Source organism: Crocodylus porosus, unplaced genomic scaffold (assembly GCF_001723895.1).
Source record: "Crocodylus porosus isolate Cpor-Errol unplaced genomic scaffold, CroPor_comp1, whole genome shotgun sequence".
Taxonomy (NCBI): domain Eukaryota; kingdom Metazoa; phylum Chordata; order Crocodylia; family Crocodylidae; genus Crocodylus; species Crocodylus porosus.
Genome location: NW_017728886.1, coordinates 51393628 through 51409177, shown reverse-complemented (window position 1 = coordinate 51409177; position 15550 = coordinate 51393628). Strand labels below are relative to the sequence as shown.

Genomic DNA, 15550 nt, shown 5'->3' with positions numbered 1-15550 from the left:
AGAATATCATTTATGCCTTGAATTTATTATTTGCAGCATATTAACAGATTTTTTGCCAGGAAGATTTTTTGTTTAAACAAATACATTATCAATATTTGGGGTTGTATCTTACTGTATTCTCTTCTGTTTAAAATATGATAAGCCTATAAAGAAAGAATGTGTGTGTGAATGAGAGAGAATGCTGCCCTATAGTGAAAAGTAGCCAGTTTTAATGAACGTGTAAGTGGTTTTGCTAATGCATATGAGTCTGTGCATCTGCTTATAAATAACATGGCTGACTTGCTATTAAACCTTACTTTTTACATTTAAATGAGTAATTTCTTTTTAAACTGTAATCCCTGAATTTGAGATCTGGGAAACAAGCCCCTTGAGATACATTTAGTAAGCTTTTGAATTAAATACTTTTTGCCTGTGAAGCTTAAAATAAATTCTACCCTGAAACATGTCGATCTGTATTTACTTGATTCATTTGTGTTATCTTAAAGGAAAGCATCCAAAGGAGAAGATAGGCTGCACAGGCCTAGCATACAATTAGCAAGTTTATGTACTTAATTTTTCCTCTGTAGATTTTGTCTTTGAGGGTTTTTTTTCCTTTAGTCTCCAAATCATTTTTTTGTAGTGAAGAAGCCCTTAGAAATCCAGATATATTCTTTTGGATCCAACAGAAAGCTTACTGTAACTGCTATGAAAGATTTATGCCTTTCTGAATTAGTCCTTGAGGTGCTACCCTGCCTTGCCTTCCAGCTTGGATAATGGAGAAAGTAGATGGAGTTGGAAAGGCTTTATTAGGTTTCTTGAGATATGACTCGAATACCTTTTAAAATATTTGTAAGCTTAGAGCGTAGGTGTGTGTATGAGACAGAGAATTGGGAGGGTGAATCAGGATACATGTTTTCCAAATGTAATCATAGTGAAAGAGGTTCATTTTAAATATGCACCTCTGTATACTACTTAGAATGAAATTGAATGTGTCAAAGGATTTTATTCAGCTCACTGACCATTTAACCTCTACTCTGATGCATCACAGTTTATACTGATGTAAGAGGATCTCTGTTATTAGCAGAAAGTAATACGGGCTACTATCACTGCAGTATTTTTCTCCAAGATTCAAATGTCTGCCTAACTTGACACATACGTTCTGAGTGTTACTGGATATATTCCACATAAATCATTTAGGAAAGAACATGTAAGTGACTGGCTCTCTGAGGAATACAATCTGTTTTGTTTTTCTTTAATTAAAAATTTAAATGGACATTTTAACAAACTCAATAATAATATGCCTTGAGTGAATTTGGGATTTTTTTTATCAGAGATTTTGCAGTTTTTAAAAGGGGAACACCAGGATTCCTGCTAGGGAGGCAAGTGGCAGGACTCAGGCAGAGGAGCCTGCTCAGGGCTGGTACCCAAGACCCAGCTGGAGGTGGCTAACCTCTGGCCACATGGGACCAGGAGGACATGCTTTGACAGTTCAAAGCAAGCCACCATGCTGGAAACATCTTCTGGACAATAGCTGCCCAGAAGGAAGGGTGGTGACACACATGGCAGTAGTGCCACATACAGGACAACTCTGCAGCCACAGCCCACTGGCAGCTGGCTCAGAGGTGCAGATGCCTCTGCGGCTGCGCAGTCCTCATCCAGACCTGGCAGGTGTACAGCCTTGGGGCCACATGCTGTCGCAGGTGGTTATAGCCAGGTAGCAGACCCCACTGCCAGACTGCTGTAGTGGGTAGAGGGTGCAGAGAACTCTTGGTTAGGGCTGCTTCAGCAGTCCAGCTGGCACAAGTGGTAGTGTCTCCAGGTACCAATTGTCTGAGCCCCGGAAGCTCCTGAGAGCAAGTAGCCCTGAGCTGCTTGCCATGGAAGCATTTTATGTTGCTGGGGCCAGTGCAGGTCCTGGCCCCAGGCTCTAGCTCCCCCTGGCTGCAGATCCAGGAGGAGCCGAGCAGGGTTATTTTGCCTCAAGTGGCACAACTTGCTCCACACCAAAGTGCGTGTCCAGGTATGTGCATTGAGGCAAAAATCTCTGGCTCAAATTTGTGGTGCTTCTATTTGAGCTGCTGTAAGTGCACGTGTTTGCGTGTGTGGATGCGCCCATTGTGATCCAATGATTTGCTAGGAGCCAACTTGGTAGTGTTTGAGAGGTGATGATGATAATGAGGTGAAAATCAGTTCAAACTGTCTGTATAATAATTAGCTAGGCATAGGAAGGGATATAGCCATTTTTTGATGATGGGGATGGTTTTGCTGTCCAGTATCTCTATCTTATCTACATAGCTGTACCCTTCCATGTCCCATAGGCAAAACAAGCTTCTTCAGTGGGAGGAGGGGTATGCTAATCATTGTAGAGCAGGGTGAAGTGGGGGAGTGATGGAAACAGAGGGGGAGCGAAGTTTTACCTGCCATTGCTCTCTGCAGAGTGAAGGTTGCTGCTGCTGCTATAGTAGCATTGACTTGGGAAGCAGCAGCCCCATGAACAAGTTTCCTGAGAGTCATCCCTGATGCCACACTTGCTCTCTCCTGTCACAAATATGTTACTGACTTATAATCATTCAGCTAATCATAAAAACCTATTCCGACATGTTTATGACTTTTACAGAAAAATTTAGAACTATAAGACAACCACAGTTTCCTTTCAAGGAAACAACAATTGCTGCCTCACAACATGACAGATTGGTGACTTGTCCTGAGTAATAGGAACAAATAACATATCAGCAGAATATTTCACACCTTAATTGGTATGGAGGTTGAAGTAATTATGCTTTTCAAGAATTGGATTACTCAGTGCAGGACTGACTGAAATATATTTCCCGCCCCCTGCAATGTCATTGTTTTGAGTCACCAGGTTCATTGTGCAGAATTCAGCATGAAACAAACATTCTTACTCATATCCTTCACCTATCCCAGATTCCTGCCACGTGCTAGCAGGGGGCAGCTTTCCTATGGAGGTTGGCTTTGAAAGTGGCATATGCCTTTGTGAAAAGTAATAGAGCATGCCTACAGTGCATGCATAATGAACTAGGTCAAATATTGGTTGAAACCAGTATAACTGTGTAGCACAGAATTCACTGCAAGCTAATTTACCTGAATAACGTTTAAACTGGTCAGAATGAATCTCCCAGCTACCCTGACTAGATAGTTTTCCGTTACCCAAGTGAACTCCAGAATCTTCACACAAAACTATTCACACAGTGCAGCTAGACAGAGTAGTCAAAGTTCTTTCCATACAGGAGGAAAGTGGGGCATCTCATGTCACAGACAAAGCAGTAATAAAGGAGAAAAATCCTAATTTTCAAGACGGTTCAAGTTCTCAAAACAAGTTCAGTTCTGTGTTATACAGCAGTGAAAAACCATCAGCAAATATCACATTTGTATTTTAACCTGCTTGTAGACTGGAGCTCCTACAGCCTGGGAACCCTGTGGTCTAAGTCAGGTAAAGCTCCACCTGAAATGTTGTACACAAACTGTTTTTAAGCTTTTGAATGGAATCTCCAGGACAGTTTTCCCTATGGCTAGGGACAGACATTACACACAAACTGTTTTAAGTGATCAGAAACTGGTTTAAACCTGGAATAGATCAGATGTTCAGTGCACATAAATCGGTTTGAAAATGGCTGAAACCGGTTTGAGATAAATCTGGTTAATTGTAGTATCAGACTTAACTGATCTGACCCAAATTAGTTTATGCAATGCCTGTCCCAGATCCCTTGCTCTTTTAAGATAAGTCAAACACTCCCAGCATCCCAGGATGCTCTCTGGGCTGGGCAGGGCTCTCTGCTGCACAGAGCTGGGCTGGCCCTTCTCCTCTGCTCCCTGGCTGGAGCTTCAGCAGAGACTTCAGGTATAGGGTGTCTGCCTGGCTTCCTCCTGCTCCCCCACCTCCCCTCACCAGTCCCTGCTCAAACAGGGATTACCCCTCCCCCTGCCTTACACAAGCACCTCTCAGCATTAGCTAGCATACATGCTGTGGGAGGTGGGACAAAGGCAGACAGGACAGTGCCGCTTAGAGCTTTTTGGAGCTAATCAACAGGTAGCTGGTAATGTCCCTCCACTCCTCCTTTGGAACAAGTTGTTTAAGAAGAGCTTGGACTAATGAGAGGTTCTTTTGTTTTGCTGATGGCCTGATAAATGCTCCCTGTTGTGTAAGTAAATGCTGTGTAAATCCCTGCTGGCTCCCTCTCTAATCAGAGTGTCCTGCCAGAGACATGGCCATGCTCCCTGTCCCCCCTCAGCTCAGCACTATGGAAGGGAAGGATGGGTTGCTCCAGTCCCCCTCCCCCCTCCTCCCCCCAGGATCTAGCCTGAGCCACTGAAAGTATGTGCCTGCACTCCTTCAGTCCAGAGGGGGTGTCTGTATAGTTACACACTGATTCAGCCTAGGCAGGTTAGACTAACCTGCAAAGATTGAATCAATTCAGGCTCAGGCTTTTTGAATGTCTGTCCCTAGCCTATATGATTAAGAATGTTTCAGGTACATGTCTGCCTAGAAAACAGTCTTCAATATCAGTTTTCAAAAACCAGTTCATGATATAGAAATATTCTGTGTGTGGGTAGAAATTAAGAATCTTTTTTGTGAAGAGATGAATAGTGGCATTTGCAATCTTATTTAACAACACACGTTTTTATATTGTTATGTGCATTAGAAGAGCAGAAAAATTAGTCCTGGGCTCCTAAAAAATACCCTCATACTGACATTTCTTCTGAGTCTGTACATTATTAAAACGGTGAGGTTACTAATTACACTGTGTCTTTTCAAATAATTGAGCAACCATGATCATGGTACATGATATTTTCTGGGAATTAATGACCAGCTTGGCAGAGTTGCTGTACCCTTTGCTATTAATCCCCAGGAAATATCCTGAACTGAGATACTGAAAGAAATAAATTGACAGTCCCTTGGAAACAAAGGAGTTCTTCCTGGGGTTGTGAATGTGACATCACAGATAGATTTGTCAGACCTCATAATTCATTTTACATTTTCTAAAAAAAATCCTTCTGTCTAAAATGGTAACTAGACTATTTTCCATTTTAGCTTGTAATTTATTCTGCACTGACCAAGGGATTTAAAATTTCTCTGTTTGAGGCCTGGTTTTACTTTTCTTTTAAACAAATACAGAAATATAATGAGAAACAGTTCCATAGGATCATAGGAAATTAGGGCTGAAAGGGCCCTCACAAGGCCAGCACCCTGCTCATATCTTGAATGCATATCTTTTTTCCCTAAAACTGAGTAAATTAGGACTTTCAGTGAATGTATTGACAGATCTGTTAAATGAGGTGGGATGATTTGTAAAGGAATGTACTACTTTTTTGTGGCACATTCTAATGCCTACAGCCACAACTCCATGAATGTGTTCAAGTGCGTGCCTTGCAACTCAGCTATATACACAGGAGGAAAAATCTGTCATGGTGAAAGGGCAGAAAGCTGGGTGGGTTGTTACAGGTAGTAGTCACTTTCTTGGATTCTGCTTGGCAAGTTGGTCTGAATTTAACTGTACTTTTGGGACTGAAGCCCTGACATATTGTGAGAAGCTTCTTCTCTTGTAAATAAACATTTGTTTTGCTTTTGGCCCCCTTGGCCTCGTTCTATAAATATTAGGACAGCCAAAGATTTCTGACGTGGAAATTCCAGGACTTACTGTTTTTCTACTTAATAGCTTTATTTGTGAAACTTATAACAAAGTGGTGATTATGAAAATTGGTGTTTATAGTATACTAAGCAATTGCCTGTTAAGAATGATAGGGTGGGGGGAGGGGGCTGGGATGGAGAGCCACCACCTAATGCCCCATGCTGCCACTGTTCTGCCTCTTGCAGGGAGTGGGCTGGCCTCGGCTCCCCCACCCCCTCTCTGGTCCTCATCGCAGCTCGCAGGGAGTGGCACAGAGCAGCGCTGGCCTCAGCTTCCCCTCCCTCTGTCTGGTCCTCGGTACAGCTTCAGAATCATGGTGGTGGAGCACTCTGGTTGGCTGTTTCCATCAGCCAATCAGAGTGCAAACAAAGCATTACAGATAGATGGACAGACAGGCAGACTCAGGCTTTTATAATATTAGAAGAGGAATCATGAAAGAAAAGCTGTAACATGTTATAATTTACAGCTTAATAATTTAAGGCGCCTTGTTATTGGGACATACCAGAGGAATTTTCTGTCTTATTCTTATTATGATAGGATGGATGCCTTACTAATATCATGTCTCTATTTGTCATATTTGTACAGTCTATTTTATCTAGTTCTTGGTCAAGGAGGATTGGGAATTACAAAACATATTTTGTATGAAGGAAAGGTTGGCAAAGATCCACATATTCTGGAACAGGTCAAACTCTTACAGGATCGATAGGTTTCTTACCTGACGTCTTGTATGTTGCTTTCTTCAAAGTTTTATGCCTTTGCACTGTTGATATCTGTTTAATGAAGCTGATCAGTAATTTGTTTGCCAACAGACAGGGAGGGACATGTTTGATTTCTGCTTGGCTTTGAGATTTTTATTTCTTTTTTTTCCCAGTGTGTTGTACTAGTGCCATTATGATTTTCCATGTAGTAAAGAAGAGTAGAGCTTTCTTTGTTCACTTATCTATAGCTTAGAAAGAGGCATAGCTTCAAAACAAAGTACAAAAAAACTAATGTAAATTAACATTTCTTTTAGCATTACTGAACATCATAACATCTGTAGAAAACATGTTTCTTGTTGAAATGAAGTGTTTATTTTAGCTGATTTGACACATATACCATAGCGTATAAGTATTCATTGGTGAATATTTGGCTTGTTTTTGCCATCTATATGATTTAAGGTAGTTACATAATTATCTGTATATAATTAAAGTGCTCCACTCTAAAAGGTTTATATAGGGCTGGACTGCTGCTCCTTCAGTGCAACCAGTGGTATGGGACTGAGGAGAGGAAATCTCTGTAAAGGTTTCCAATGTAGAGTTCACCACCTCTACTGTTCTACTTATGGATATTATGCCTCCATCAAGCAGAATCTGATAATCTGTAAGATTTAGACTCGGTTAGTATCATTCATCCCCAGAGGGTCTGCACATCTATGTGTACCTTTCCAGTAGGGCTGTGCAAAGCTTTGGCACTGATTTGATTTGGCCTGATTTGGTGGCTGAATCTCCGAATCTAAATTGAATCAGGAGACCCTTTAATCTCTCCGAATCAAATCGGAATCCTCTGAATCAATTTGGAAAGATTCGTGTTTTCTCTACACACCTCTGGGTACCAGGTGGCTTGTGACTGCTGAGATGGTGGGGCAGATGGAATGTCCCACAGAAGTGTGGGAGGGTCCCCACTGCACTCAGCAGCAGACCTGGAAGTGAGCTAGGCCTCCCCTCCCCCTCAGACTCAGCGATTGGTGCCTTCTGGATCTGGGGGGGGTACCCAGAGTCCCCCCACAGCCGATCACTGATCCAGGGGGTACAGGGGTCCCCCCCATCAGTTGTGGAACCAGAAGTGGACCAGAAGTACTTCCGGATTCACTGCCAAGTACAGGGGGGGCCCCCCTCCCCCACGTTCCTGTGGGACACTCCATTCTCCCAACAATCATAGCATTCATGAACTGTGCCTGGTACCTCGAGGTATGTAGAAAAAACATTTAAAACTGTGTCTATGGCCGAATCACTGATTCTCTGAATCGGTATCGAATCTTCAGATTTTCATTCAGTCGAATCGAATTGGGACAGTGATCCGAATCAATGAATCGAAACACTGTCCCTGATTTGGGCTGAATCAAAATCTGAATCAAATATGGCCTGTTTTGTACACCTCTACTTTCTAGCATTCCCCTCAGGCTGGCAAATTAGTTCTGTTGGCACTGGCTCCCCTGCAGCATTGTAGGCTTAAAATGAGGGCCCCTGTCTGGCTCCTTTGTAGAAAAGAGTATAATATAGCCATAAGCTCTTTTAGCTATTCCTTTAGTCTCTGCTTTAGGCAGGTTAAGCATTAGGTACCTTTTCCCTACCACTTCTGAATACCTGGTCTAACCCAGCACCTCTAGCTTGTTCAGCTCTTCTCCTTTCATCTTGTGGATTTCCAAAAATTTGAAGAATTTTTCAAGGGTTTTGGGGAAAAGATATTTAATCTTACAGATACTAATACACACAGGAAGCAGGAGGTATCTGTGTGAACACAACCACCCCTCCCCTTTATCTATGAAGTTTCCCTCTGACAGATTAGTCAACTAAAGTCATTCCATTTGCACACATGATTAGAGAAATTAGTTGAGATCCCAACCAGAAATTGCCTTGTTATAGGTGCTAATGGCAATGCCAAATTGTTCAAATTCAGTACATTTAAACTGAATTATGTTACAGCTATATAGTATATGCTAACATTAACTTTTACAGCTAAAGCAGCTAATATCATTCACAATACCTGTAGTAATATTGTAAAAAGTTGCAATAGAAATAATTCCATTGCTTGACTTGGCCATTTAAAAGTAAACTGTCTTCAGTAAAACCTAATCATTTGTCAAAAGAATGAAAAAGTCTAATGAAAAATTTCCTGATGAACCACCTATTTTCTTTTGATATAAATAAAAGGGTAAAATTCCCTAATTAGAATTATATGCATCTGATAACTGTCATTTCTCTTTACGGTAGTTATTCCCTTTTTCTTTTGAGGTTGAAGTTGATTCATTGATGTCTGGCACTACGGTCTCTGAGGGCTGACTTCCAAGGCCATTAGCGATCATTACCCACAATTATTTTACTGTTCTTTTTTTTCTTATTCCACTGTGTTTGAGCCAGCCAATATTTGGTGTTGTTTAGTCACTCTTTCTAAATTCCACTTCTTACATTTCTATCCTGTTATTTTACTCTAACTTGAATATGCAGATGACATGCTAATATGTTTGTGTTTTATCTGTTTGGGTTGTAGTGCTTACTCAACATGGCTAGGAAAGCTGCCCTAGCAGAGATTTTGGTAGAGAAATTCATTATTTTTATTAAATGGCCCTACTTGTGATCTGTGTGCATATGTTCACATCACTAGTAAGGATGCTGCACTGGTGGGTTTAGAAGCAGGATCTGGAAACACCCTTTGGGACAGGGAGAAAATGGGGAATGTTTTCAGTGAAGAAGCTGGCAGAAGGTAGTACAGGGTAGTACTTTAGAGACTCTCTAACTGGTTCAGAGACACAGGAGCTTTCATAGACAATAGATTATCAGATGCTGTGAAAGGACTTAGAACGTGGGAGGGAGAGCAGGGGACTAGGGGAATGCTGGGGGGTCCAAAAATCCCTTAGCATTATGCATTGAACTATGCCTTGAAAAATCCCCTAACACTGGCCCTTTACAGGTATTACATATAGCGGTATAAAATATACATCTACCAAGATGTTTCTCTTTGAAAGAGGCAATATTTTGTAGCACTCCTCATTCTCTTTGTAGTGCTACAAATGGTTTGTATGTCTATGTGATCACTTCATGTAGTGCTACAAGGTAGTATTTAACATTACAAATGGTAATGTGTGTCCATGGCCTTTGTTTTTCCTTCCTTGTACCTCCAAACTCTCAATATCTCTTCCTACTTTTGTTTTCTTTTCTTTCCTTCTAACCTTTTATCTCTTCCTCCTCCACCTTCTTTTTTTTCATGCCAAACTCCTCCTGAATTCCACTTTTGCCATTACCTTAGTGTGACCTTTCAAAGCAATTCCAATGTTAAACATTAATGTATGGAGATTCCCCCATTAGAGACAAAATTGCATCTTACCTTAAGAAGGTGAAGCCTGCACAGACAGTTGGATTAAGACTGGGTACCAGAGCTTGACTGGGTACCTACTGCCTGAACTGAACCATATTAATATGATTACACTTGATTATCAATTTTGTTTTGATGGTGGTATTGAAAATCAAAGCCCTAATCATTCAGAGGATTAGCTTGTTTGTCTATAGTACTTAAGTAAATCTCTCTCTAAAGTGATAAGTAAAATTAGCCCATTTTTACAGGTGGTACCTGAAACACAGGGGAAAAAAGTGGCAGGACTGTGTATAGAATCCAGTCTTTAGATAGACAAAAACTGGTTTAAGTGATCAGAAACTGGTTTAAACCTGTACCAGAACAGTCTTTCAGTGCAAATTAACCAGTTACAAAATGGCATAAACTTGTTTGAGATAAACTTGGTTGAACATAGTATCATATTTACTGATTGAGCTCAAACCAGTTTATGCAATGTCTGTCCCAGACCCCTTCCTGGTTTAAGTTAAACCAGAGTTCTCTAGTCTCGTGGCTGGACTGTCTACATCAGGGAAGTATGTTTGGCCCTGCCCCTCTGCTCCCTAGCCTGAGCAGGGACAGGACATGGCAAGACGCTGGCCAGCGTGGCCTGGTTAAGGCAGAGTGGACATGGAGGGGGTCCCCTCCTTCCCTTTCTCCCCCAGTGCAGCCAGGGTCTGCTTGTTTGTCATGGAGCAGAGGGGAGGGGGTTGTGGTATTGGCCCCTGGGGCTGGCAGATCCAGGCTGCAGGGCGGAAAGGATGGAGGGAGGAATTAACCCTTCTCTCCACTTAAGGGGCCATGCTGGGGCTCCGTTCTGTGCTGGGGTTGACTCTTCACCCTCCTCCAGGGCGAAGGGGGCAGGGCTTTGTGGTGCTGGGGGGGCTCCTGCTCCTCATCCCCCTGCCACCATGGGTTGGGTAGGGGGGCTCTGTGGGGCTGCCCAGCCCTGGAGGGGGACTCTTCACCCTGCTTCTCCCCTGCCACTGCAGGGTGGGGAGGGGAACTTTATGCCAGGTTGCCTGGCCCCAGAGTGGGGACTCTTCTCCCTGCTCCTCCCCCTGCTGCTGTGTGGTGGGGAGGAGGTCCTCTCTGTGGTGCTGCCTGGCAGCTGTGGTTCAGTGATGGGAAACCCTGTCTGCAGTGCAGCTTAGCCTGCCCCAGTGCTGGCCAGTCAGCAACTTACCTGGGATGGCTCAGAGACACCAGCAGGCCCAGAGCCCTGCAGCCATCCACCACAAGGGCTGGCTGTGGACTCGCAAGCCCTAGTGGTGCCTCAGAGCCAGCCTGGATAGCCCGCTGCCCACCCGGCCACTGGCCGTGTGCACCAGGCTGGGCTGGGCTGTGCCCCTGACAGGGCTCAGCATCCCTGTCACTGAGTCACAGCTTCTAGAGGTGTCCCCACTCCCGTGACCTGGTCCCACCATGCGGCTGCCTTGGCTGGGGCTCAGGGCCACTCCCAACAGCTGTGGCTCAGTGACAGCCATACAGACATTGCCTCCCCACTCTGCAGCGGTGGGAGGAGGAGGAGAAAGAGGAAGAGTCCTTCCCCTAGCACTGAACAGAGCCCCCCTCCCTGCCCTGCAATGGCAGTGGGCAGGGAGAGGAGGAGGGGGAAGGATTCCCCCTCCAGGGCTGGGCAGCTCTTCAGAGCCCACCCTGTGGGGAGGGAGGACGGGGTAGAGTACTGAACAGAGCCCCCCCTCCCCGCTCTGTGGCGGTGGGGGAGAGGGAGGAGGAGAGCTTTACCCTCTGGGGCCAGGCAGCCTTGTGTTCCAGGATTGCTCCCGGCTGTCAGGGAGCCGCTGGGATGGGCAGAGCTCTCTCCTCCTCATCCTCCCCCCCACCACAGAGGTCTTCCCCCATTCTCTGAACCCTTCTGGCCAAGGCTGGGGCTTAAACCTCTCCTAAGTCTTACTCAGGCCTGCCTGGGCCTGGCCGTGCCCTCCCCCCCTGCCAGCTCAGCTTCCTTGTGGAAGGGCTGAAGCACCTCTGGGCTTCATGTGCCTGCATTTCTGGAATGAAAAGGAAACATCTATCCACTTGCAAACTGGTTCAGTCTCTGCAGGCTAGACTAACCTGCAGAGATTGAAACAATTCAGGCTTATGTTTTTTGAATGTCTGTCCTTAGCCCTTGCACCCCTAGTACCAGCTCCAGCACCTATTCTTGTCCTGTGTACCTCGATCTCGTAATTGCTGCACACTAGCTTCTCAAATGTTTGTTATGCTTATTGTGTTTCCATCTTGACAAAAGACAACCTACCTCTTTCTTTGGTATGTAAACCTCTCGTTACCGTATTTAATACAAGTGGACTTTAATATGTAACCTTTTTTTTGCCGTTTTCTATGCATTGTGGTTTAGGGCCTGATCTAACCAATAGTGTTTGGAAGTAAAAATAATCGAGGAAATGCTCAAAATCAATTAGCAACACATTTCTGTCCCAATGTAAAGCATGAAGTGCTAAGAGTGTTTCCTTTTGGGATATATCCAGAGCCAAGAAATTTGGTTAGTTTGGATAATAATCATGTAAGTTTCTAAGTTTCTGAGAGTGTCTTCAGAAATGATCATTATCTACTTCTCAAAGTTTCTTCTCCCTAATATGTTTTTTACTACTTTGGCGGTAGTTTTGTTAAGATTGAAAAGCTGTTTTAGGTCTACGTAACGTATTTTCTCCACTGAGGTGAAAGATTAGCATTTTTATAACCATCTTTTGCTAGATAACTTTTTCTTACTTGAAATTTATTGTGCAGATTAATTTTTATGTAATAATTTTGACATTTCAGTACTTGAAATCTCAGAATTTAGTTGAGGGAAAAATTGTCTCCATAACTACCATCCATTAATGCCACTATTTACTGCCTGTGTTCATGTACACAGTTGGAACAGCCAAATTTGCTGACAAAATTTGAATAGTAGGGTTGGAAGGGACCTGAGGATCATTCAGTTCAACTTGCTAAATAGACACAGGATTTGCTCTTCAGAGACAGGCCTGTGCTGCCATTTACTGAAAATCTCAAATGTAACAAATACTATATATACTATACATGGGAGAGAGAAAAGCTGATTAGCAGTTTTGCAGAAAGCCTTTAGAATAATGAAAAAAATTGGAAATACATGCAGAACTCTTAAATATTGGAATATTAATGTTTTAAAAAACAATGTCCCATGTGTCAGTAAAATGATACTAGTTCTGTAATTGGTGTGGAGGAATGTGGGTATAAAATATACTTAATGTTTTCCTTTTTTTTTTTTTAACAGTGCTTTAATTTGCCATTGAAGACAACTTACACCATCAGACATTCCATGTAGAGTGATTTCATCTATCAAATCTCCAAGTACTGTGAATTGAAACTACTAAACTGTGTAGTTTATGAGCAACTGACATACAGGGCAGATGGCATGTTTCTTTGATATTTAACAAGCAACCATATTACCATTATGACGAACCAGGAGAAGTGGGTTAATCTCAGTCCTGCAGAATTTTCTCAGCTTCAGAAGTATGCAGAGTGTAAGTATCTAGTCTTTGAAATATTTTATTAATGCAAAATTAAGATGGCTTCAAAAAGCAGCGTAAACCAAAATATTTAACTTATGCCATATATTGGAATGTTGAATTTGCATTGTAAAACAACTCATTATTTTTATGAGGCTTAACATAAACTTTTTTCTTGTTGGAACACATATCCATAGATAAATTATGCTTTCAAGGGGAGAGATCTTATTTTTTTCTCTTTATAAAACCATGTTTTCAGAGGAGAGCCAACAATTTGATTATCCATGTAATGTGAAGCCCCCTGTCCAAAATGATTGTGGGTTATCTGAGCAACCTGTTTGCCCTGTTATGCTCACCTTAATATATTCTTTAACTGAAGTATCTGGAAGCTAAGGGAGCTCAGGCATGAGTGAAACAAATATTTTGGCTTGTACCTTGGCATTCAAGTTTGGTAAACATAAAACATATTGATTTGCTTCGAGAAGAAAGCATAGAATCATAGAACAGTAGGGTTGGGAAGGATGTCAAGAAGTCATCTAGTGCAGTCCTCCTTCTCCCCCTCTCTTTCCTCCTCCTTAAAGTGTGATACCTAAAGCTGTATACTGTACTTCAGGTGAGGCCTCACCAGTGCTGACAAGAGCGGAAGAATCACTTCCCCAGACTTGCATGCAACACTTCAATACATTTCAGTGTGTGTTTTATTTTTGTTGTTTGTGTTTTGTTTTGGACTATTGACTCATTCAGGTTATGGTCTGCTATAATCCCTCTCATACTTTTCTGTAGTACTGAAGCCAGTATATATACTCCCCAGCATATATTTGTGCATTTGGTTGTCCCATCCTACACCCAGTACTTTACGTTTTTTCTTACTAAATTTCAACAAACATATTTCAGTCACTTTCTCCAAAATATCAAAGGTCACTTTTTTATCCCCATCTTACTCTCCAAAGTGTCTACTAACCCAGACAGTTTGGTTTTACTTGCAAATTTACTTAAGTGTGCGCTAAAACTTGAAGTCATTAATTAAGACACTGAACAGTACCAGACCCTGAACATACTTCTGGACAACCTCTGTTTCCTTCCAGTTAGACATTGAGCTATTCATGATTACTCTTTGAGCAGCGATCCAACCTGTTATGTAGCCACCTTACAGTAGTTTTCATCTAGACTGTATTTCCTTAGCTTACCTATGGGAATGTAATGGAAGATTGAAAAACTTGCCATTATGGTAGAGGTCACATCCAGATCTCTGCTAGGATAATGTTATAGTATTATGAAATATATAAAGATGTTGTTCCCAGTTGCAAGTCCTGGAAATCTAAAGCTCTTCGGAATACAGACCTGTTTAAGGCCCAAATCTGTAGTCCCTACTCATACAACATTTCCACGAAAATTGTCTGAGAAAGTATTGTGGGTTGGGTTCATAGAAAGCAAATAGAAAATATAGGAGCTCTTGTAATCAGTTTGGCATCATAAAGAGTAATGACTGAACTAGTATGAGAATATTTGCTTTCTTTTCTTGTTTAATGTATATGCAAATATTGAGAATAATATGGTCACCTATAGACAAGCAAGAAGAATACTTGCACAATTAACTAATGTCTGAAGGAAACGTAACAATAGTGCAGAAAGCAGGGTTTTTTATCTTTTTAGCTGTGAGATATAGGGATATCTTTAGTTATAGTTCATTGGAGTCATCCAATTTTGGAAAAAGTATTGTAATCCCAAAGTAATAAAGTTAATTTTAATCATAGTTGAGTGGAATGTACTATTAGGATTGAAAAATGTTTTTAGATGTGGGAATTTGACGATAACAGTTATGACTTCTGTTCAGTACTAATCTGGACTGCTTTTGAGAAATGAAAAGCTCCAACCTTCTAGAATTTACCTTTTTATATAATATGTAGATATGAAAAAAATCCTTTTTTGTCTAAATGCTATTATACAGTAGTAGTGGAATTTTGGTGTTTGAATGTAGAACTGCTTTGATAGCAATGCACAATGTTTATCCATGAATACCGTGTGCAAGTGGTTGTCCATTTGTTATATTACTAGTGGGCATTAAACACGTGCCATGACTTATTCTTAAAAAAAACAAACTACTTTTTATGAGAACTTTTTAAAAATAGCTTCAACAGCTTACTTTTTCAGTTCAGTTTCAGAAATTGCAATGACTTTTAATAATAATAATAATAATAATAATTCACTGGTTTGGGTTTTTTTTACTTTTATGTATACTTTAAACTAAAGCCTCAAATGGAATAACAATTGAAATCAAAATAGACTGCTGTGATGGTTTTAAAACTGAATTAATTCTTGGAGGAAACAAGCACAGTTTCTGTATAC

General features: G+C 41.7%; 1 protein-coding gene across 1 annotated transcript in view; it reads left to right on the top strand.

Annotated features, from left to right (window-relative positions):
- Positions 1-12975: 12975 nt before the first annotated feature.
- Positions 12976-15550, top strand: part of DGKB (diacylglycerol kinase beta) — a 565110-nt gene continuing 562535 nt past the window's right edge. The window contains exon 1 of the mRNA XM_019534027.1: positions 12976-13219. Within this exon, the coding sequence (XP_019389572.1) occupies positions 13150-13219 (70 nt within the window). The 5' untranslated portion in view covers positions 12976-13149. The remainder of the gene's footprint in view (positions 13220-15550) is intronic.